The sequence below is a fragment of the Pocillopora verrucosa genome, chromosome 14 (assembly GCF_036669915.1).
Source record: "Pocillopora verrucosa isolate sample1 chromosome 14, ASM3666991v2, whole genome shotgun sequence".
Taxonomy (NCBI): Eukaryota; Metazoa; Cnidaria; class Anthozoa; order Scleractinia; family Pocilloporidae; genus Pocillopora; species Pocillopora verrucosa.
Genome location: NC_089325.1, coordinates 5,782,249 through 5,806,284, shown reverse-complemented (window position 1 = coordinate 5,806,284; position 24,036 = coordinate 5,782,249). Strand labels below are relative to the sequence as shown.

General features: G+C 38.9%; 3 protein-coding genes across 5 annotated transcripts; 1 reads left to right on the top strand and 2 right to left on the bottom strand.

The window, feature by feature from the left end:
* Positions 1–415: 415 nt before the first annotated feature.
* On the top strand, positions 416–14,479 carry LOC131778311 (kinesin-2b-like). Of its 2 annotated transcripts, XM_059094722.2 has the most exons (25): positions 416–478; positions 555–606; positions 2,581–2,672; positions 3,252–3,299; positions 3,501–3,584; positions 4,584–4,646; positions 4,947–5,024; positions 5,485–5,564; positions 6,049–6,168; positions 6,330–6,427; positions 6,528–6,591; positions 7,074–7,173; positions 7,673–7,727; positions 8,016–8,098; positions 8,605–8,721; positions 8,882–8,986; positions 9,358–9,447; positions 9,686–9,782; positions 10,211–10,353; positions 11,037–11,096; positions 11,391–11,492; positions 12,107–12,208; positions 13,102–13,206; positions 13,502–13,652; positions 14,271–14,479. In XM_059094722.2, the coding sequence occupies exons 1-25, from the start codon at positions 476–478 to the stop codon at positions 14,465–14,467; spliced, it is 2,289 nt and encodes a 762-aa protein (XP_058950705.2). In that variant the 5' UTR covers positions 416–475; the 3' UTR covers positions 14,468–14,479. The 2 variants fall into 2 exon arrangements, with proteins under 2 accessions (XP_058950705.2, XP_058950704.2); XM_059094721.2 differs by lacking the exon at positions 416–478 and having other exon boundaries at positions 549–606.
* Positions 14,480–15,761: 1,282 nt separating this feature from the next.
* LOC131778287 (uncharacterized) lies at positions 15,762–17,529 on the bottom strand. Its single transcript, XM_059094698.2, has 4 exons — positions 17,414–17,529; positions 17,188–17,305; positions 16,352–16,517; positions 15,762–15,993 (listed from the first exon to the last, which is right to left on the bottom strand). Exons 2-4 carry the CDS (start codon positions 17,247–17,249, stop codon positions 15,883–15,885), a joined length of 339 nt encoding a protein of 112 aa, XP_058950681.2. The 5' UTR covers positions 17,250–17,305; positions 17,414–17,529; the 3' UTR covers positions 15,762–15,882.
* Positions 17,530–18,386: 857 nt separating this feature from the next.
* On the bottom strand, positions 18,387–24,002 carry LOC131778330 (nuclear protein MDM1). Of its 2 annotated transcripts, none has more exons than XM_059094747.2 (7): positions 23,801–24,002; positions 22,523–22,837; positions 21,897–22,155; positions 21,105–21,225; positions 20,307–20,418; positions 19,660–19,695; positions 18,387–19,502 (listed from the first exon to the last, which is right to left on the bottom strand). In XM_059094747.2, exons 1-7 carry the CDS (start codon positions 23,819–23,821, stop codon positions 18,741–18,743), a joined length of 1,626 nt encoding a protein of 541 aa, XP_058950730.2. In that variant the 5' UTR covers positions 23,822–24,002; the 3' UTR covers positions 18,387–18,740. The 2 variants fall into 2 exon arrangements, with proteins under 2 accessions (XP_058950730.2, XP_066017464.1); XM_066161367.1 differs by having other exon boundaries at positions 20,313–20,418.
* Positions 24,003–24,036: the final 34 nt, after the last annotated feature.

Here is a 24,036-nt window from a genome sequence, read left to right as displayed (position 1 = left end):
TTGAGTCTTTTGTCAATCATGCATTGAGGCTCCTTTGAAGTACCGCCTCTTCAATTTTAGGCCCGGAAAAGTTGCGGAAAGTATACTTTTTTCGTTTCAAGAGTGGGTGGATTTTTCATCTCACTATTTCTTGCAATAAGATTGGTAAAGTGTTCATGAAAGGGCTTCAAGTTTGTCTCGAAACCGCTGAGGCCAGAAAAAGATCTTGGGATTCAAGTTTTTGTTTTCAATTTTTTCATTTGCTCTGAGAAAACACACCTGGATAAAAAAAAGTGACTTAAAGGGCATACAAGATTATGAGTGGTGGTTGTTTTAACTGCAACAATAAATAAGGAAGTTTTTTCCTAGTTCCCAGGCTGTTTAGGCTGTTTATACTGTTGCTATGTTTTGAGCGTGACGTCACATATTCCTGCTGGGGAGACAATATGGCCGATTAGATAGTAACAAATTCCTGAGTTACGTGAAAAATACGAAAATGGTAACTACATGTTTTTTAGATTGATGAAATTTTATCTCGTAGAAAAGGCCCTAATTCTTATTTTTCTTTCATGAAGACTTCTGGCGGAACAAATGTCCGGGTTGCGGCCCGATGTAGGCCCTTCAATGGTAAGTAAGCTTCGATTTCTGTCAATGTCGGAATTCTATTGTATGATGGAAGTTCTAGCTCAAATAGATGAACCTTGATCCGAGTGAGACTCTACAGTAACTTCATCAGATGATAAGGCTGTATGTCTGCACAATATCTTTACTACTTAATGTTGTTGTTTGGCACAGAATAAGTTTTGTTCGAGGAATTACAGCTGTTGTTTTGAAGATTGATGTATGCGTAGGCTTCAGTCGATAATACCCTGCAAGCTTTTGTCGAATTGGTAATTCTAAAGCATGATAGGCCTCGATCCAGCTGTGAATCTAAGAAGTATCAATGGTTTCATCCGATCAATTAAGTTCAGATCAGATCTAGGTTTTGTTTTGGTGTTTTGAAGGATTGGCTAATATACATTTAGGATGTTAAATTTGGTTAGTTATCTTTCGTCTTGATCTCTTTCTAAAAAAGAAAGCAATATATCATTCCATACTAAGTGTACTATTTCCTACTATATTTAGTACAGGAAAAATATAAACATGATATTCATGAATAAATTCAAATTATTTGAGAAACCAAATTGGAAAGTTCTTTTTCACACTTTGATTCAAATTTTAAATAGCTGATCGAAATTGCCAGACATCTCTTTGTCCTTTTTGGGGCTTTGCAACTGTGCTGAGTTTTCAGAGAAATGTTATGTGGAAAATTAGTTACACACTTCCCATCCTAAAAGCACAAGCACTTAGAAGGGCCGATCTAAGCCAAGATGAAATCCCTCCCCATCCTCCTCTCCCCATAAAAAAAAAGCTAATAAGGCTAGCCTATCATAGACTCAAGCTCCCATGACCCATTTTGGGGTAGTAACAATGCCATTACTATACACATGGGAGTCTGGTGATAACTATTATTCAGTTTTTGAAACATCTGTTCTTATCTCTAGCAACATTCCTTTTCTTGATAATGCTCACCCACACAATTGAGCTCTATGATCAAGAAGCAATCTGAGGGAAAAACAACACCCTTACTACAAGTATTCTAATAGGCACCCTCACTGTTGAGGCTGGGGTTTTAATGACGTTAATTATCCACAGTCTCCCTTTGTTTGTAAGATTTCTTGTTATTCTGTTTAACCTGTGAGCAGGCTCTTGCATTAGTTTTTTTCCCTTTGATGGCACAGCCACCTTATTATACCTTTAACAGCCACTTAATATAGAAAAAGTTCTTGAAACTTCTCTGCAGTAGGCTGCCCTCTCTCTAATCCACCCTCCCCATCCAGAATTTTGAGTATCTGACAAGACCCCTTTCTGTCAATCCTCCTTGACCAAAACCTCTCAATGGATAGTGCTATTAGATTTTATTTGGGCTATTTAGCCTTCCATGTGTAAGATTTGCTTGCAGTTGAAATCCTGTTTTGGTTTTTGTTTTAGACATTGTACATTTTCAACTACAGCAATGTTTACTATACACAGTTGTCATTAAATTTGAGCAACAGTTCAGAAGCAAAAAAATAATGAGAATTGTCTTGGTCCTCAGTAAGTTTAGATGAATTTCCTCCCTGATGAGCTCCCCTCTATAATAAATCCCTTTTTTAAAACCCTTTAACTCTTAAGATCTGTTTGTCAATTCTCCCCTCTTGCTGCCACACATTTCTTTGTAAATCAGTTACAAGAATTTGGTGTTAAATCAAGGTGACAATTGCTGCCTGATAAGTTTGAGAATTCTCATTACCTGTTTCATTTTCTGGATAATTCATGGATATTGTTAGCAGAAACTGTGTTTTAATTACTTCTGGAATTTAAAGGATTAGGAACTGGAAACTGAAAGGTACCTTGGGTACTTCTTAGGGTGTTTGAGTAATATGCCAAGAGAAAATTTTACCAAATCAGAGACAGCCTCAAGATCTACAATGCTTGAATGCTATCATTTTATCCTCCTTCATGTGACTCAATTTATTTTAGTGACCATGGTCTAACTTAATAATCATTATCACTCAACAGAGAGTGAAAAGGGAAGGGCTGCCACTAGAGTGGTCAAAATGAGTGCGGACAAAACAGTGATACACAATCCACACCCTGGGACAAACACCAAGGTGAGGACTTAACATCACCTACAGCAGGTCACAATGTGCCAAAGGAATCAGATCTTACGATAGTTGTATTGCTGCCATCATTATTGTCAAGATCATTATAGATAATGATTACAATTAATTAGGTTTTGTATGCAACTATGAAAATACAAGACAAGTTATCATAAGAGCAGAGCAGCAAAGTCCAGAACATAAGTAAAAAAAAAAATTGATGTCAGTGCACTGTGGGAAGCTCTTTAAGTGACATTGATGCACCGCAGGAGCTCTGTGGGTGAGGGACTCGAAAAGAAGGGACTATAGACTGTGCCTCACTCTGAGCTCCTGTGGCACATGGCACTTCAAAAGCTCCCCACGGTGCACTAACATCAGTTTTTTATTCACTGATTTTTTTTTTTACTCATGTGATGGACTTTGTCAAACAGGAGGCAGTGCTCATAGTCTATCATGCGAGTAAGTTTTTAGAGCATGAACACATACATGAACACATGATGGCCTTCCCTCTTCATTGAGGTACTGTATATATATTGTGAATTAATTTTATTACAATTCTTATTTTCACCTCTGAACTATTTTCATTCATAGGAACATAACTTCAGTTTTAATCATAGCTACTTTTGGGACACCAAGACTGTAAGTAATAGAAATTAATACTAGTCTAATATGTTTTTATTTATGTTATATATTTATTTAAAAGTTATTAGTTTGTAGTCTAAGCACTAAACAGCAGCATATATAATCACAATTAGTATTAACAATTTGATAAATAAGAATATAAATTATAACTTACAACAAATTTTGTGTCTTAAACTTTCACCTTCTTGTTGTCTTAAGGAACAAATTTTTTATGATCTTGGAGCACCATTGTTGAAGAAAGCTTTAGAAGGTTATAATGCAACCCTCTGTGCATATGGTCAGGTATGTTAACTTTACACATTTAAGAACAAACCCACTCTCCTTCCTAGAAAAGAAAAGTCATTATGTAGTTTAAGTGGTAAACTTCCCTGTCATTTGACAATTCATATCTTCTGGTGTAACCTCCTGTCTTGAGCAAATCCTTCCTTTGAACAACTATTGTACCAATTAAAAGAAAAAAAATTTTGCCATGGCTGATAGGCTACTGTGACCACTAATACCTCTGTTGCCTTAATTAAAATTTCATATCTATTTTGAGCTCTCCTACATTTAAGTGTTTGAACTTTTCAATGGCACTAAAAGGTATAGTGATTATTAATTGTTGATTGAGAATCCAGACTAGCCTTTAAGGCTTACAAACATACCACCATCTTCTGGAATTACTCTAAACTTGTATTCCTTTACAAAGTGTACAGTTCTTAAGATGATGATTTCAAGGCCTGTATTGGGTTGGGCTCTTAACCCTTTAACTCCCATGAGTAGCCAAGACAGAATTTCTCCTTTCAATATCAATAAAATATCAACCAAATATATGATGAGAATAAAGAAAAATATCAATTTGGGGATAATTAGTTGATCCAATACTGAATTCTCTGAACTAACATTATAAGAATTGTATGGTTGACAGTAAGGAGAATAACAAATTTGATCTGGGAGTTAAAGGGTTAAGGTGTGTAGCCCCTTTCTCCCCCTCCCCCTCTCCCTTCCATTTCTCCACTTCTTTTTCTTTTACATGTAACCAATCAAGAGCCTAGCCTATGCCAAATTGATGGACATGTTTCTGGATGAGTTGAAGTCTCCTTGTGGCAAGCTGTGACTTAAGATTTAAACCCCCTCTGGTCTGCTTTCCAAGGGTAACCACTGCTATAAGCAGTGGCACAGGGTTGATGTAAAGCTAGTTACTGGTTCTTTTACTGGAGATCCATTTATTGTAAATTGAACAGTTGTGATGATGTCTCTAATTCTGTCATTGGTTGGTATTTGTCGACATTATGTCTACAGACTGGAACTGGTAAAACATACACAATGATAGGAACAGGAGAAGAACCTGGCATTATTCCACTGGTAAGATGCCCTTGATGAATGACTTTAAAATAATAATCCTTGTCAAAATGATGTGCATGTAGCCTTGCTATACTTTACCTGTAGCATTTTGTACAGCTTCCCTTCCCAATTATATTCCTTGGTAGAGGGAGGCACATTGATAGGTAAGTGTCTTGCGACACAACATAAAGTCATAGCCTCTTGAACTGTGGTGTCTTGACCTGGCATCTGGCATGTTCATCCTTGGGCCACTCCTTCTCCCCCAATGTCCACTAAAGGATGGTTAAAAATTTATCAACTGCATGATTTCTTACACTTCAGCTTAACCAAGAGCTGTTCAAGCATATTGATGAAGCTCCACCAAGCAAGCAGTTTTTTGTCACTGTTTCGTTTTATGAGGTGAGATTTTTTTAAGGAATTCCTCCTTACATGGAAGCATTTTGAATTTGGAAATCAAGCAGCAAGTTTATCAAGCACTTGCAATTTAACCTGATCTGCGAGATTCATCAGCTCTGCTCAAAAGTGTTGAATTCTTAATAGAGATGTTTCAAACCTTTCCCAATTTTTCTACATTGATAAGCAGGAAATTTCTCCTCAGAATAAAGAAAAAACATTATCCAAGAAGGGATTGCTGTTCATAGTAAACCTTGATTCAACTTTATAGTGTGATTTTCACTTCACCTGAAAAGTCACAAAATTCTCTTAAAAAAGTTATGAGGAAAAGTATCAAAGCTAGATGGGGGAAACAAGAATCAGATTGTAATTGTTATCAGATGTTAACAGGTTATCAGCCATTAGCTTGTTCAGGTAAAAGCTGGGCTGTATACTAATTTTGTTTTTATTGTTATGGTTATCGTAGATTTACCAGGAAATGATGCATGATCTGCTGAACCCAACAGGAAAGAGCCTTACAATCAGGCAACATCCACAACTGGGAATGTAAGCTTTCTATTTGATGTTCAGTAGAATAATCTACACTAGGGCCACTCTAGTGATCATGAGACATTTTCAAAACTACTACATAGAACCAGTCAGATTTACAGTTGTTTTCTGACCATTTACTGCCCAAGCAGTGTAGATGTGGAACATGTCTTATGGCAAGGACAAGATCATTTTCATTATTAGATAAAAGATGTCAACCTGCACTTCCTCACCTGCTTGTCAATGTAATGTCCATATGGTGTACCAAAGTGGGTTTTAAACAAGTGAATGAAAACAGAAGTGTTTTGGGGGAAGAGAAGTTCAAATGTAATCAAGGCTTTCCACTTAAATGTTCCAAGATCTTTTGAAAAGGATTGTAAAATGAAAATGTAGATTGGGTCATCAAAGCTGGATAAGATTGTGAACTGATCCATAAACTTTTATTTCTGATTGTTTTAGGTGATTGCCTTACTATAAACCTGCTCGATTCCTTTTTTTGCAGTTTTGTTGAGGGCCTCGCTGAGCTTGTTGTCCAAACTGGTGAAGACATTGCACGTCTATTTGAACAAGGAAATAGAGTTAGGAAATTGGCATCTGCTGACAAGAACTCTGGTGGTGCAAGGTAATGAGGCTGCTCTCTTCTCCCAGACCAAAGCCTTTTTAATAACTAGACAGTCCATTTTTGATCTTGTGCTTTGTAAACCTAAAGCTTCTAGAAAACTTCAAGAATACACAGAGTCCTAATGCTTTAATTTGGTATTTACTGATTTTACACACATGTAGGTCAGACTGTGTTTTCACCATCCATGTGGAACAGAAGAGCAATGGTGAATCTGCTGAGAAAGGCATCAGATCAAAGATAACCTTAGTTGATATGGCAGGTATGGATAGTGTTGAGAGCTTTGATTCAGGAAACACAGGGAAAAAAATGGCCGTTGATGTCATACACTTACTATTGCAATCTTTGTTTGTTTTTGTCAGGGTCTGATCAGAAGGAAAACGTAGATCTCAATATTCAAAGTGAAGGTGCTTTCTTGAATAAAGGGTAAGTCCAGAAAGGATAAATATGTGCTTATTCTTTATGGACAGTCACGTAACGCGTGAGTAGTGTATAGGGTCACTCTTGGTCCTAACCAATCATATGTCGTTAAGTAATACCTCGTGACGCAAATAAACTAATCAGATGTCGTGATTTTAAAATTTCCTAGAGTTTTAAAATCGCGACATCTGTATGGTTCATTTGCGCCACGTGATATTAAATAACGACATATGGTTGATTAGGATCCAGAGTGACCTTTTACATTATCAACGTGTGGGACACACGTGGGAGAAACTTAGACTTTTAAAGTAGGAGGTATTCCTCTTAGTAGTGTGGTTTATTTTCTGGCCAAGTTTAACTACCTGGCAATTATCACGGGCTGGATACGCCTGAAATATCAGGAGAGAAGTGAAAGATTGCTTTTGACTTAAATTTAAACAAGATAACCACCCTTCCTCATTTGTGACTATTCTTGTCCATTTTGTTAGGATCCAGTCTTTGAATGCTGTGCTCAGTGCATTGGCAGATTCGAAGAAAAAAGATGGTCACATTCCATATAGAGATTCAAAACTGACAAGAATATTGCAGGTGAGTTAGATATAAACCTGAAAGCTCAAGCATAATGTTTCTAGCGAACACACGTCAAAACGAAAAATTGAATTTTACCCTAGACTTCAAGCACTTCTTTCTTTTCGGCGAAGTTTGTCGCGCGATTTAAAAAAAAATCAGCCCCAAAAAAAAAAGATGTCAGTGCACTGGGCGGAACTTTCGTTTGTGTCACTCTCAGAGTTCCACGCGGCGCGCTAGCGTCAATTTTTCCGCTGACTGTTCTTGATTCGCGCGACAACTCCGCCGAATGGGAGGGATTGTTCGTAAACTAATTTTTCACCGGCCTTTTTTTTCAGCCGTTTGTCAACTTAAAGTGAAAGCATTTTCGTTAGCTGTGAACAACACTTTGCAATTTGTTATTTTTCCTTTAGTTAATTTAAGTTTTTTTTAAGGATTGATCTGCTGTTGCCATTAACGTCATGATAAAATACACTTATATTATTTCAAACTAAAATTGCTTTTTTTGTTTTGGTTTTAGGATTCTTTTGGAGGGAGTGCATATACAGCCATGATCACGACAGTGTCACCAGCAGGTTAGAAGACTTATATTAGTTACCAGTTTCTCCTCACATGACCATAATTCGTCAATAGGAGAGACAAAGGGAACCATGGGAATCACAACCTCGTTCCCAAGGTCCAGGACTAAGGTCGAGGAAATCATTCAACAGCTTTATTTTAAATTTTTTTTTACACGATAGTAGATAAAAACAGTAAAGGAGATTGACGCTCTAAGTCTTAAACTTTAGGGGTTAAAAGCAAAGTAAATTTTAGAGGGTGTATGCTTTCCTTCGTTTTGATTTTCCCTGATCCACTTCTGGCAGATTCTGATTACGAAGAGACCCTAGCCTCCATGCAGTGTGGAAATAAAGCAAAGTTGGTCGACAACGCTGTCAAGAAAAATGAGGTATTTACCGGCCCATAACTTTGTGATTAGTGCGGGAAATTTGCGCCACCCTCCATCAAATCAGATGAGGTACCGATACCTATCGCAGCTCAGTGTCTCAAATTTTCCTACCCTTAGTAGGTGACTTCAATCGCTCAATTCAAGAGCAATTTGTGATGGAGTTTCGAATGTAATCCGGAGTTTCATCGATTTGCTTTCCTTCGCTCTGTGATTGATCTAGAAAATTCGCGCCACCCTCTCGACAAATCAGATGAGATCTAAGTTAATCACGACTCGTCCAGTCGCGATTTCCCGCAGTTTGCCTGTTTCTAACTGTGAGCTCTCATTGGTGCTTTGCCATATTTTCCATTGTTTTGATTGGCCGTTAAAATTACTTAGGCTTTACGATGCTCAGTCGAAGAGCGCTCTATTTTTCCTTGTTCTGATGGGTTGTTCTGTTTAGTTGTGCAATACTGAAGCGGAAACGCTCTTTTTTACTCACTGACTTCTTGTTTTGTGAACTTCAGATAGAGAACACCAAAATTATCCAAGACCTTAGAGACGAGATAGCTCGTTTACGAGAGAAACTGGCGACTTCTGGCAGAACAGCAGAAGCAAGCAAGGACGATGTCTTACAGATGGAGGTGTGTATTTAGTTTTTGAAAGTTTAAAAAATCTGAGCCTGAAATATATAGACTTCATATTTTGTTGTTGACTTCGAGTTGACATACATAGTTCTTGAAAGTAACGCATTTATCAGAAAACTTGTATGGACAAAAACTTTGTCTGCTTCTTCTTCTCTAGGAGCTTATAAAGGATTTACAGACAGCTAAGCGGCAAACTTGGGAGGAACGAGAAAGATTATCCGAGCTCGACGATGAAGAGCGAAGGATAACGTTGGCAAATAAGGTGATTTTGACTTAAAAAGAGTCTGCTAGTTTCCTGCATCAGAAAAATTTGAATGTGTGGTGGTCGTGAAACCAATATTTTACAGGCTGTTCAACTGAAAAAAGAGTACTTTGGCGTTGCCTGATAGGTTACCCCGGACCTGGAATTGCATTTGGTAACGTTAATGTCATGCACTGAAAATTCTTTGTTGCCTTTGCAGTTTAGAGCAGCCAATTATTCTGAAAACGTAAACACAGGCAAAAAAGGCGCCGTCAAAACAAAAAAAACAAACAATTTGTAAATTTACAAAGTGTAATGTAACATCCACCTGTCACTCACATGCGTGGTGCTGTAAAGGATATTTGAGGTAACCTGTGTTGATTTGACCTCAGGGCATCTTGGACTGGGTTATGGACAGCACCAAACGTGACAACAAAGAGGTACAAGAGAAACTGATGGCCCTACAAAAGGAAAAAGACCAGGTTTGTGAAAACACGATATTGTTTCATACGTTATCAGGGAAAACCTTCATCTTAATGGAGTAACTAAAAGCTGAGTAATTTCTGACAGTTTTCCTGTAAATCTTTTCACCTTTCTTGCGATTCTCTTAAAATTTTGGGTAATCAAGCTATTTAAAACCGATCGCGTTGTTGTAAAAGCACTATTTACACAGATCTCACGGATGTCGTGCAATGAATCCTCTTACGGTTTCCTTCATAGTTGACGGCTGAGTTTAAAGAGAAGCGAAAACTCGTGGACGGACTCAAAGATGAATTGCAAGTAAAGATTGCTGACTACTCCAAGATGGCAGAATCTGGTAAGGAATAAACCAAAAGAAATGATGTTTTCACCTCATTATCTGAAGAAATATTTTGAGTTGTAATTGAAAGAAAATTAGTCTTGTCTGAAGTCAGTAGAAGAAGACCACGTCCGTCCTATCACAGTTTCCTTACTCGCACCTCAATGAATTCGTGCGTTTGACTTGTCAAGTAGGTTGCAGAAGTGATTAAAATGCTCCAAAAACCTTTCTGAACGTGAAGGGTTTTCAAGTAATCGCCGATTTCTTTGTTGGTATGGGTGCGCTGGCTCCTTAAGAGGAAAGGGTTCCCTCCACAGCCGCTCTAGGATGTCACGTAACGAGGAAGAGTCGTTGCGTGACATCTCAAAAAGGCGAAAGTTTTCGGTGTTAAAACTCGGAAAATTGGGATATAAAGGTAACTTGTTGAGTCGTTTTGTAATTGCAAGGTAAAAGCAACGAGGATGAAAATAAGTCCCGAGTGGCTTCCATACACGACTTGAAGGAAAAACTGAAAAGTGAGAATGACGAGTTGAAGAAGATTAAACACCAGTTGAAAGAAGTGCAGGAGAAACAGAAAGCTGAAAAAGAGGTAAGCTGGCCTTCCTTTTAACCCTGTGATAAATAAAGATAGGTAAAAAAAAGTCTAGTGATTTTACTTGCGTGGAAAGTAAAAAATTATGATCTCCTCACGAGGATTCAAACCACAAACCTTCTGACTTGGAGGTCGCTTGCTCTGTCATCTGAGATACACAGAAAACATTGGGGAGTCAGGTCACTTTAGGTTTATATGTGACTAGCGTTCTGCGCACAGCTTAGTACGATCGGAATTGTAGAATACATTGTGGGTGAGGGAAAGCGTTATGTCCGTTATGGACTAGGGAGTTCTACCAACGATTTAACTTTACTTTTTGTGAATGTAACGATGACCAAATGAGTTTGGGTACGTTTCTGGGTTGGTTTTGAAGGAAGAAAATACCTTGTACGTTTGGGTCGTAAAAGAACAATGGCATATCGCACCTGGGAACAAAAAAACGCTAGACATTTCTTGAACGCGCACTGTTTTGCTGCGAGTCGAAGGGCCAAATTGTAAGAGATCACCGCGCCTCACGAACTATCAATGAGGTGGTCTTTACTTTAACTGAACTCTTGTGCAAAACTTGCTGCAAAATAACCACAAGATAGATTACATTTTGTGCTTCATCCGGTGAAGATTAAAATGAAACAGTGACAATGTTCGGGAAACGAAATTATGCTTCGTTTGAATTTTAACAGGAAGCCAAGTCACAAACCACATTTTTGAAAGGAAATGCAGAACTGCGGTACCGGATTGAGGTAAGCGTGAAATTTTTTTTTTGTCTAGACCGTTTATCAACAGCAATCCCTCAGACAGGCTTTTTTTACGGATGGCCACTCCCTATATAATACCTCCAATAATAGTCCTTTGTGATGCTTTGAAAGTTTTAATGATTCGTTCGCGAAATTGTGTGAAAAATATGTATTTTTGCGTGCGCTCTAGCTCTCGCGTTGTTGTATCGTTTCATTCTCAAAATGTTGATTATCCTGAATCTACTTTTTGAAATACTGTATCTTTATTTGCCTCTTAATTTTTCTGACGTTTTTCTTCAGACTGAACGCCGCGAGAAATACGAGAAGGAGAATTCTCTCACATTGGCAGACGAGGTAGACAGGGTCAAGATGGAGGTGGAGCAGGAAAAAGCTGAGTTACAGGTAAGAATTCATTAATTCAACTGTTGAAGTCTAGATTCCTGAATCGGACGATACAGCAATAATCTATTTCCATCGAGTCGATGTTGTGAAGAGTGAATGAGCCCGCGGTTTTCTTTGCATGACAGGACTTTAAAATTCGATGAGAGTCTTGCTCAAAGTTTTTTTCAAATCGAAATTGTTAGATTTAAGACACGGACACCCTTTGCTTGTGTTTCGAATACTTAAACAAAGAGAACCAAACGTTCACATACTTAAACAAAGAGAACCAAACGTTCACATACTTAAACAAAGAGAACTAAACGTTCACATACGCTGACAACTTATTATATCATGTGAAGAAAATTTTGGTTTTATCGACTGAGTTGATAACGTAAATTGGCCACCGTAAAGAGTTTCAAGGCTGACGTTTCGCGCGTTAGCCCTTGTCCTTTCGCTCTGACGTAGGGCTAACGCTCCAAACGTCAGCTTTGAAACTCTTTACGGTGGCGATTTACATCATCAACTCAGTTGATAATACCAAAATCATATTTAGTTATACTCCCCCAGCGACGCAGCACCACAGTTTCTTTAGAAACCTATCCCCTTTATTACACCATGTCGCCTGTTTCTCTTAGTTGAAGGCTGCAGAGGGCGTACAGTACAGCACTGATCAGGCCATCAAGCTAGAAATGGAGCTGGTGGAGTTGAAAGCCGAACGGACTGTTATGTCATTGCGGGTAAGCAAATCTTCGTCAATGTAAAAAGTCTTCTTACTTTTAAAAAATTAACCCGACGATTTGTATTGTCACAGGCAGATCAGCCAATGGGTGCAACAGTCAGGGTAAGAAGTGTGCCCTGACTGTTGTACCTATTGGGTGGTCTGACTGGGGTATTATCGATTGGACAATTCATTTTGGGTGCATTTCGATTAAGTGTTGTCAAACCAAAACTTAAGTAATCACAATAGCCAATGAAAACAGAGGAGGATGTCGCAAGGAGCCAATGAGAACTCACTGTAAAACAAGCAACCTTCCCAGGGTGCGGAAAACTGCATGTGATTAAGTCGCGATTGGTTTACTGTTGAATCTGATTGGTTAAAAAGATGGTGCGAATTTCTGGACCAATCACAGAGCGAAGTAAAGCAAATCCAAGGTAATTCCGTTTAGTTTTCACGCTCAATCAAAATTTTCCTTTAACTGCTAAATGCAGTTTTATCAAACGTTTTTGCCCTTGTTAATTTTTTGGGCTTGACAACCAGTCGCTGTTCGGGAAATGGACCCGTGCTTCTCCCTCTTAGAGTAGAGACCTCGACCAAATTTGAGAAAGTGGTGGAAACTGAACATATTAACCATGTAGTGATGGTTTTTAACTTAAACTTTAATACAAATTCCAAAATTAATTGCATCGAACAAGTCAATTAAATCAATATGAGGACAGCATACGAGATTCCTTAGGATAAGCCGTCTCGATCACTTACCCAGTTAAAAATTTAGTGCTGAAAACAATTACAAAAATACCTTTAAAATGCTTTAGTTACTTAAGTTTTGTAATGATGGTTTTTTTGTTTGTTTTATGATTCTTTGTGATGGTTTTTAAATTTTTTTTTATTGTGGTGATGGTTTTTATACAGATTCAATCAGTAACAGAGGAGAAAAAGCGTTTGAAAGCAGACTTGGACGAAGCTTACAAAAGGCATAAAGAAGAACTGGAGATTCAACAGCTTCAACATTTTCAGGTGAATATTGGTGGAGAGGGAGAAAATTGGCTGAAAAAAGGGAAAGAGGAATAATGAGTGGCTTAGCAAGAAGACAGGGACTAGCTGTAATGCAGCCTAATTTTTTTGTATGCTTGAAGAGAGGTTTTACCTCCCCCCCTCCCCTCCCTTCCCACCAGCGCATGGAAGCTGGTGGGGAGGGGCGTACGAATACGATTTGTAACGCGTTAATTTTCCTCTTGCCCAAGTAACTGCCCGCTGAGGTAGTCTTGAAGCATGAAATTTTAATAACGTTTTTTTTGACAATTTTGCACAGACGTTTCGTAACTACCGAGAAGTGTTCGAGGATCAGAAAGCAGCCATTGAACAGCGCTACCGAACGCTGCTAGAAGAAGCGATACAAGATGCTGTGTTCCTATCCACAAGGAATCAGGAACTTATGCACGAGAATCAGGTGCTAAAACAAGGTAACGAAACAACCACGTTGTGACTTGATACTGCCATCTTTCCATATTGGTATAGTAGGTCGTGAAGATTGCTGTATATTATTGAGCGTTTTGGTAATGATTTAATTGAAATACATAGTAATGCTAAGTTTTATTCCTTCTCGTTAGAAGGTAATCCTATAAACCCTAAGATTGACTAGCAGCTACTTTTCTCCCTACAATATCACTTAGGGGGGGGTGGGAGGACAGGTGGTGCTGTCCTGAATCACACATTATAGTTCTGCGAATATAGGACAGGTTCACCAGTGAAATGACGCTTTTGATTGGCAAACAGATTCGCCTTGTCAGCACCTTAGGAAACTGTAAAAGAACATGTGTGGAGAATATTCCATACTGAGTTAGGGTGTAAAAGTGTTAAGTGTCGGAAAGTAATCCGGGCTACTTCGGTTTGCTTGTTTCGCTCTGTGATTGGTCCAAAAACTCGCGCCATCCCTCTAGCCAATGAAAACAAAACTACATGCAGCTGTAACTTTTTCGCTCGTTTCCTGTTTTAAACTTTGAGTTGTCGTGGGGCCCTTTGTGAGATGTTCCTTATCTCTTTTCAATACTTTTTCTCCTCCTTTTTTTCCTCCTCTGTAGAAATGGCTGAACTGAAAGACCAAGTGTCACTCAGTGGGAGCGGCTTAGAGCCAAGTAGAGTTAAAAATGGACTGCCGGCTGAAGGAGTTTCTTCCCTCCATGAAGTGAACTGTAAACATTTTGCTGCGTTAACTTTTTTACCTCGTGACAATCTTATTTGTAACTACATTTGTTTTATTTATTTGCACGTATCGTAAGTCAACTCTTATTTGTGACTGATGACCACAGTCTTTTTAAATAAGCTTTAGTCGCCTGCAGGACGGGTGATATGGGCAGGTTCTCTAGTTCTCTATGTTACTATACGGCAGACACGAGCATGAAGCATGCTCGCGCCAGTCTTTTAATAATGTTCCCCGCCCCACCACCCACTCAGGTCGTCAGCTTAGAAGTAACCTGCACCCTAAGGTTCTGTATTTAACTGTAAGTTTGCTTGAAAAATAGCAATCAGTCATTCGTTTTTATTTTTGTTTTTGTTTTTTTGTTTTTCCGGAATGAATTTATTTGATAGTTGGCGCATTCCGTCGCTTACATGTGGTGGTCTTTGTAAACTGAAAGACGATTTTTCGGATTCAAAGAATGGTTGAGGTGATTGACTTGTACCACTGCAACATTGACTGTGTTGATATTTTGTTTAATACTCGACTCCTCTCTGGGTTTCAGTTTTTTCAGATCTTTTGCTATTAAAATTGATTTGTCTTTTCATTTTCAAGACTACGCTTACGAATCCACAATTTTAATTTATATTGAATAGTTTTCAAGATTTTTAAAAGCCTTTGAACTCTTTATCGCCTACGTTATCTGTAGTATTTATGGCGATAAGAATTCGTGTGCGTACAATGGAAGAATAAAACTGTATTTTTTCCTAAATGGGCGTGTGTTTATAGTCTCTTTGACACTTAAGTAGAGAAACATAGCAACCAGTTTCTTAACCCTGTACACCCTTAAACATCAGTACGCAAACTCTCCATACTATTGCTCGCGTATATATTTCCCTCATGGCGCTCACAAGCGAGAAGTTTGTGCTGATAATCAACAGCTTCTTTATCTGGCGTGAATCATTTCCTTAGTTCTCGTCACGTAACTGTTGCATGCTTCGGGATGATGATATTGTAAGGAGAACTATAAACGTGCTAATCAATTCTCATGGGTTTAAGAGCCACGTTACCAATAGGGCCTGCCCACCCAAGCATTATTCCGACCGAGTAGGAAAAATTAAAAAAAAATCAATCCAATTAATAAATCAATAAATAATAAATTAACACGCCACTCTCATGTGGACTGCCAAAGGAATAAGGCGACGAGTGAGCTAATTCTTTCTCCAGCTCCGTCCTCTTTTGCCTTGAGAAGTGACTCGCGAATGAACTTGTTGCTTGACGGCTGGGTTTTTGTCGGACTAGGCTAAGATTTTGATTCACATCTTTTTATTCACTTCTATTTGTAAAATGTCCCCACAAACGGTGTCTGTCAAGGTTGACAAACAGTGTCCGTCAAGGTTGGGCGGGTGACATTTTGCGGGAAAGGAAAGATTTCTAAAAATCGGATCTTATTGATGGGCGGGTGACATTTTTCGGGAAAGGAAAGGTTTTACAACTCGGATCTTATTGCTGAAAATCTAATTGATATGAAGTTCGATACATCTTGCTACCAAGCCTTGTGAGAAGACCTCTTCTGTTTGATCACAATCGGACATCTTGACCGGAAATGGCTTCCATATAGTAATTATCTGCAAAACAATATCAAAGTTAAGCTGTAGGACAAAGCCAAAAGGGTTTTCCATATAATGGACCTGTTTAGGTACAACTGAGTTCAATGTGAATGGCAAAAAACAAATTGGTCAAGGAGGATTGTCGAAGAGAAAAAAGGAAAAAAGGTCCTGGAGTAGACATTTCCTTAACCCTTTGCAATTTTCGCAAGGTCTTGTCTGCAAAAATATACTGGCACGATAGTCTTTGAACTCGTAAACTCTCCGGCGTAAAAAAGCGAGTGCTTGTGACATTTACTAAAAACAAGCGACCATGTGCAAGCATTTTCCCATCAATGAGGTAAAGATAATATTTCCCATATGAGTGCATTTCTCTCACCTCCTCGGGCAGGTTGTATGGGTAAAGAACATTACCAGGATACGAATTAAGGATGTTGCCTTCTCGTACTCTGGGTGGCGTGCGCTTCCTTAGCGGTTTGGGGCAGAAGTCGACACTGTATGACGACGGACCAACTTTATGTGGACCTGGTGAAACTTCCTTGCGTCTGAAAGACATTTATAAGATAACGGCGGTACTTTAACGGGTATTTTTTTTCCGGAGGCGAGCACTAAACTCTGGCGACAAATTTTTACAGGTAAATCAGATGAAAATTAGGGAGTACAAAAGCTGGCTGACGATGGGCCACAACGCTAGCGAGAATGACAAGCGGGATGGTCCATGGAATAGTTTTCACGGGCGATTCTTCGTTTACCTTTTCATCCTGTGTAGTGTTAATATATTGGATGGCAGCTCATTCGAGTTGAAGGGAAATAGCTGGAATTAGGTCAGTACTTATAACTTGGGGAGGGGGATTGGAGGATTCAAGTTGGTTGATAAAATTTACCTGATCCCCCATTGAGCTCTGCAATATTCTCGTGATACCTCCCCCCTCCCCCCCCGGCAGATGATTTGCAATCAATTTTCAATTGTCCTCCCTTTATACTCTGTTGGCAATGCCTGATCCCTCCAAAATCCTCAAGCTCCCCACCACAGATGATAAACATAATATGACTGGTCCTTTAACTAAAGAAACAGAATCATTGTTCCAAATTTGCGAAAAAAAAAGAAAAGAAAAGAAAAAGATTAAACTGTAGTGTGTGGAGTTCAACATTGAGGTGGAGAAAAAAGGGGGAGGTAACCTCAGCGCTCCACGGTATTACCACGTTATCGCCTACCTCGTGCTTGGAGCAGGAGGACCGAACAATCCTTGATAACTTTCTCGAAATGTTGTTGTCATGGCTGCAACTGATGGCGGTTGGGGCAAGGAACAAGTTACATTGTTCTCAGCTATGTCTAAAGGAAATGTCGAAACGCGTATATTACCTTAATTATAGTTCTTTACACTTGCTGCGTTGAAATTAGCAGGTTTTGAATCAATTGCTTCATTGAAATACTGATTACCTTTTTTGACGTCAGTCTTTCTGTTCACTCCATTTGAGGGTTGTAGAGAGATCGAGATCGTCGGAAGTTTTTCGATTTGACCTCCGCCTGATGAAAAATTCACATAATTTTGGTTATGAAGTGTTTTCAGATCAGAACAGATTGATCCCGGACCCGTTTACCGAGAGAGGCGCGAAAACTACTTTGCATTCTGTGCAACTTAATTAAAGTACAACTTAAAGATTCCCAAGCGTGCTGCATGACCGATAAGCGATTTAGAATTGGACTTCTTGCAAACTAACTGAATTGATTGAAAACCTTGTTAATAATATCATTCAACCTGCATGATGTTTCGTCAACTCTTGTTTGTGTCCAGTTGTCCTCGTTCGCTGGATAAAGCTGCGGCAAGCTACAGGAAGTCATCTTCATGTCGATATTGTTTCAATACAAGTATTCAGTTTTTCTTTTTACCGGATCACAGGCAATTCATCTTCAGCGTTGTTCCTCTTCTCTCAGTTTCGAAAGTAGTTTAGATGTCTTGCTTTGCTGTTTTCAGCGCTTAACGTGCTAATCGCAGAGAATCGATATTCAATCAAGAAGAGGTAAGCTCCTTTTGTTTTAAACCCATTGTCTCGAGGATAAGATATTTTGAAGTGGCATTTAATTGGCTTAGTACTTTGTTTATAAGGAATAAATCGAATGACAAAGCAGAATTTTGTTATTCGAGCATTTCAATTAAGTTTGCCTGAACTCAACTATAGCACACAATCGTTCTTTAATTTCCCTTTTCGCCAATCGAATACCAAATCGTCAGAGTTCGATTCAAATAAAAATTCAGTCAAGCTAGTTTTATCTTCGTCAAACAACCAGAAATTACATTTCATTTAACACTTTTTGGCATTTGATCCTCATTATGCGTCTTCGCACACAAAAAAGTGGATGACAATCACTGACAGAGATTATGGTTACACTTCACACCCTTGTACACAACAGGTAGACTGAGAATTACTTCATTTTTGTTATTTTAATTTTTTTTTACTTAAAGCTTACAATTAAAAAAACCGATCGTTTAAAATCATGTATAAAAAACAACACTGAAGGAAACACTTTCGACTACAAGAAGTGCGACAAAAAGGAATTTACGTTTTCTTACTGAGACTGATGTGACTTCCTTATGTGCGTGCGATTTGTAAAGACACGACTTTCTTAAAATTAACCGGCAAAAGGTACTTAAATTTATGGATTTAAATAAAGTGTTAGCGGACAGAGGAATTTCTCTACTTCAACAAGTATTAAAACTAGACATTTGTACTTTTATCTTTTTTTGGATTTCTTTGTATCTTTTTATTTAGGACCGTTTTCCTCGTTTCCAAAACTCGTCTCGCCGTTTCCTGGCTCGTTCAAGTGTCTCCGATGCAGTCGATGCGCGACTCGACATCGCAGACACGGACAACACATCATCATCTCTTCCTCTCACACTACCCCCGACGCTAGCAGGTGGACTGACTTGACGGGGATCAGGCGGGGATATGTTCACCCTGCGGGGAGGTGTGAAGGACCTTGCATCATCTCCTAATCGCACACTCGAGGCCGGGCTGGCAGGGCGAGCTTCCCTATCATCTCTAGGGGGTGTGCTATACCCATTCCGGCCGGACTTGCTGTATCCCCGCGAAGCAGGTTTCTTTTTCCTCGAAAGCGACACAGACTTCTCAAAGCTATCGTTCAAGATATCGGTCGTCACATCAAGGTGGTGCCGTCGAGATGTTCGGGTATCTCGAAGTTCTGGAGTCGGAGATCGACCTCGTTCAAGAATCATGTCGGTCCCATCATCAGATGTGGCGTCCGTTCCCGAGCCTGCTCGCCTATCTTCGGAACCTGTCGGAGAGCGAGAGCGTTCTTCGGTCCACGCTTCGCGTCTTCGCGGTGGCGACATGCTTCTTGCTCGGGATCGTGGGTGTGCTGTACGATTTCTGCTCTTTTCCTCAGCTGAGGAAAGAGAACCCGCACGTTCTGCCTGTTCTCTGTTGATTTCATCTAGGCTCTCGCGAGAGAAATGTGTTCCTCGCGCATTGTGCGCGTAGCCATAGGCCTCGTTACGACGATGAAGTACCTGTGAGATGGAATACTTGATCAGACTCTCAATAAACAAACTACATGGAACGTTAGATCTTACTAAAAGTTTAGCCGTAAATCATTACAAAGATAACCAAATAAACATCCAAGGTCAATGTATTTGAATAAGAGAACTGCTGGTCAAGAGAATTTACCTGATCAAACCAATCGGGCGTATCCTTCTGTTTATCCTAGAAAAGAAAAGAAACTAGGTAATTAAGAACAACACTCAATTCCAAGAAATCAAGTTCTCGATCGGATCGAAAGATGTGTTAATGTCTTACTCAGAGTACAACTATAGCCCCTCAGAGACTACGTTATGAGCGGTTATTACCTGGCGCGACGGCAAAATTTGACCTACAGTCGCATCAGCTGCAAGAGGAAAGAGGAGGTGGAAGAGGAAGACTGCGCCGATCACTTTTGCGGTTTCGTTGAAAGTAAAAATAACTGTACTCCTAGATATACCAGTTTTTCCCCAATCATCGCACGTTATGATGGGCAATAGGCGCAATCTCCTCGACCAATCAGATCTGCATTTCTGCATCTGCATTATCTGCATTTCCCGCGCTTGTAGTCGACTTCGTTAATCCGTTTCTCAAGGGAGCGCCCCTGAAACTCGGGGAAAGCAGTTGCGTCTACATCGAACTCTAATTTTGCCCTCTTTTTCTAATTAGCTACGATAAAGTTTGGTTTTAGCTTAACGCCTCTCAATTTTGAGGCATCCCCTGGCTTAGCGGCTTAAAGTACCTCAGGCAACGTTATCTTAGAGGTCCAATCATTCCAATACCAGTACTTCACTTACCCTTACGTTATAGGTTGCCTCCGTGCTGATTGGAGTTTCTATCCATAATCCATCAACGTATTTAAACTTCGTTGGCTGAACAAAGCGGCTTGAATACTCTGAGTCAAAAACTCTAGAATCAGAAAATAAAGAGCATAAAGAAGGAGCAAAGCATAGGAAGTTAAAATTACAGGCTTTGAACAAAAGAAAAAACTTATGAAGTCATCTCTGGTCACAGCGAATATCATCGGAAAGACCACATGGTGTCCGTAGCTACGAACGTTCGCATTGGAGGAATGAGTCAAGAAAATCCATTATAATTCTGCTTTGCATCATTGCTCTCCATCTTTATTCTGAGTAAATTACTCAATAATTTTTGGAAACAGCCGAGAATTTATAATACAGTTAAGCAAATACTCAATTCGTAAAACACTCAGTTGAAAAAAGCAGTGAATCCAAATCTACGTCATCCTTAGTTAGTGAGAATAAACGAATAAAATCGTTACTTAGAGGAAATGACTGCAATTCTGAAAAAATGCGGGTGCGCAGCACTGAATGTTGCTTCAGATCTAGCTCCGGTTCTTTGAACAGTGGATAACACTTTTTAGTGGATAAATCAGTAGCCGATGGAGAGTGCAGTACGTTTTGTTGACACTCGTCTGCTGGATAGTGATTTATCCGTTGGATCGCGTTATCCGCCCTTTAAATTGAACAAGTGAGCCCTTGACTGTTTTGTTTATTGAAGTTTTAATCGGTGGGGTGTGGGGTGTCTACTTCAGCGGGGTATCTGCTGGGAAGTATTATTAAAAATCAAATTACTTTTGTTGGCGTTCTGGTGACCTTAGGTACTGAGGGTCTTCTGAAGGCCTTAGAAGTCTTGTATCACCAATACTTGTGGCTCTTCGGATCCCAGCAGGGGGAAGGCGATCAGGGCTAACTTCTGTTGAAAAAGAAAAGCTGTCGTGATAAAGAAAATTGATGGGGGTGACCGTGGGAAAGAATGGAAAGTGAGGAAGAATTGAAGTAAATTGCTGGTTGTACTGAACAGAGTCCAAAGCCACTGAGTTAAACAGGCTTTATTTCAATGATGTATATATTGTAACTAATGAACTGCGAGTATGTGTAGGTGTTGTATGGTAAGTTGGAAAAGTCTTGCAATTCATGTCAAATTAAGTTGGTGGTAATAATATTAGATGAAACAAATTATTGCAAGTGTGCATACATGTCCATTTATGTATATTTGGATGAATTCATTGAAAAATTTCTTCACAATAATTTTCAAATTGAGCTTCATCAACCCTTAAGCCCCTAGGCGTAACTAATGCATGTAATTTCTCTTTACTATAACACCTCTGAATCAAACCTGAAAGTCTTGAAAATAGAAAAGATGATCACTAACTAAAGCAGCTCTTGATCATTAAACAAATTCTCCTTGTCAGCCTCTTTGGAAACGTGTAAAGGACGGTATAGAGAATATGCATACTGATGTTAGGGTGTAAAGGGTTAAAGAAAATGAATGCACATGTAGAAAATGTAGAAACCTTGAAATATGTGAGAGGAATGTGGTTTCATTTTCATCAACCATCACAGGTACAGTGTGTATTTCCTTACCTCCTTTCCTACCTCCAACTATCTTTGGTGGACTCTGCTGTTTTCTGGGTTTGCTCTTTTTAGGGGACTTTGATTGTTTCTTGTAGTCTACATAATCCAGTTTGTAAGTGCTTCTCCTGTTGATTCTGTCTGGCACGTAAACTGGCTGCTTTCTGTTTCCATGCTGCTCTTGATCACGAAACATCTTTCTCTCAGCTGCAAGGATTGGCGTTTCACTTCTGTTTAATACTGAACTTTGTACAGCCTTTGTGCCTTTTCCCTGAATACAAAAATATATGCCATTGAAAATTGTCACTGGCAAAATTACCTTTTTTGAAATTGTTGAGGGTAAGTTATAGAAATTACTCTTTTCAAAAGTTTGGATGCTCCATTGAATATTTGTGTCAAATCCTCTTGTCAAGGTTTATCTGCTGACTTTTTTTTCCTTTAAATTTGTAATTTCACAAATCTAATGCGACATAAAAGCATCTTCAACTGCCATAATTTGAAATGGAAATGATAAGGGGCTGCATCCTTAAATTAGTTTAGCCACTTTGCCTTGAAATTCCAAACTAAAGTCTCTGCATCACAAATTAATGTTTTCTTTCCAATCTTCTGCCCCTCAGAGGAGGCTGTCTCCTACTCACCTTCTCATGCTGTCTGTTAAGTGAATGGGACCTGCGTGATTCTCCACCAGACTTTAACCAGTCTCTATCATCCTGTTCTTTAACAGTAAAAGTTGTGAAGATGTTGTGGTTCTTTTCATATGGCACAATCCTTTTTCTCTGAAGTGGAGGTTCATGGATAGTACCCAGTTTACTGGACTGTACGCCTGCCCTTGGCGTTGAACCATGACTGTTCATGTGGCTGTTGGTAACTGATCTTGTCACTTCACCCTTCACTGTATCAGGACGTTTAGCCTCAAATTGCTTGTAATGTGAAAGATACTCTGATTCATATCTCTGCAAGAGATTTAATAAGATATTTTGCTCAAGTTAAGGTAGATTGTTTTGTTATTAGTTTTCTTATGTCAAACAAAAACTTTTAAAAAATATTACATGAGTCTTTCAAGGCTCATTGTTGCCATAGACCCTTATTTGAGCCCTTGAAAGTGGTAAATGTAGTAAACAAAGGCTAATTAGTGCTCAAGAAGAAACAGCCTCTCTACAAAAATGTACAATAAAATAGTACAAAATAAAGTGATGGTTTCTTTATTTGAGACATTTTCTAACAAGGAGAGTTGCTGCTGTGCAAATTTCCATAATTATCAAAAATGGAGAAGCTTAAAACAAATTTTTTTTCTTTAACTTGCATTGCAAGCAGATAGACAACAGAGGACACATTAAATTTTAATTGCCTTCATGCAGTCATCTCTTGTACTTCAGAGATCTCAGGAATAACAATATAACAACCCATTGAATGCTCACATCCAGAGAGATATGGAAATTCTCCATGTTTCAACAGTAAGTTTGCAAATTTCTTATGTCACCATCATCACTTCAGAATGATACAATATGCTTAATTTCTGTTGTAAATTTAATTAGGCTAATCATGAAATCAACTTCACTACAGACACAATCTAATTACAGGAACTTTAATTAGTGAGAAAAAAAGCGTTCGTTCGATTAATTTTACACATCAAATGTAAAGCAATCAGAATTCTCGATCTAGGAAAGATTATACTGTGGGAAAGTTGAAGGTTCATTTAGACATACCACAACATTGAAATACTTTGAAAATTTTAAACACGTTTTTATGTCTATGTAAACCATTCCTTTAAGATCTTAATGCTTCTCAATCAATAGATATACAATCGTGAAAGATCATTTTGAAGAAAGAGCGATCTCAATATCATTCTAGGAGGCGAAAGTTAATGTCAACAACGAAAATATAGAACATGCTGTTGATCATATTGAGTCACATACCTTTGAGCGTGGCGCTGGCATTTCAGAAAAGTCGGATCCTCACCAAAACAGACTAAACGCATCAAAAAATCTATATGGCAGCCAGAAAGACCATTTATAGAGGAATCAAGGCCAAGAGTAGAAATAAAACAACGAAACAGATGGAGTATAAACACGATTTGACTTTGGCGTACGCTTGGCAACAAAAGACGCTACGATCAGCTGATAACGAAAACGAGGCCATCTTCGCGGACATG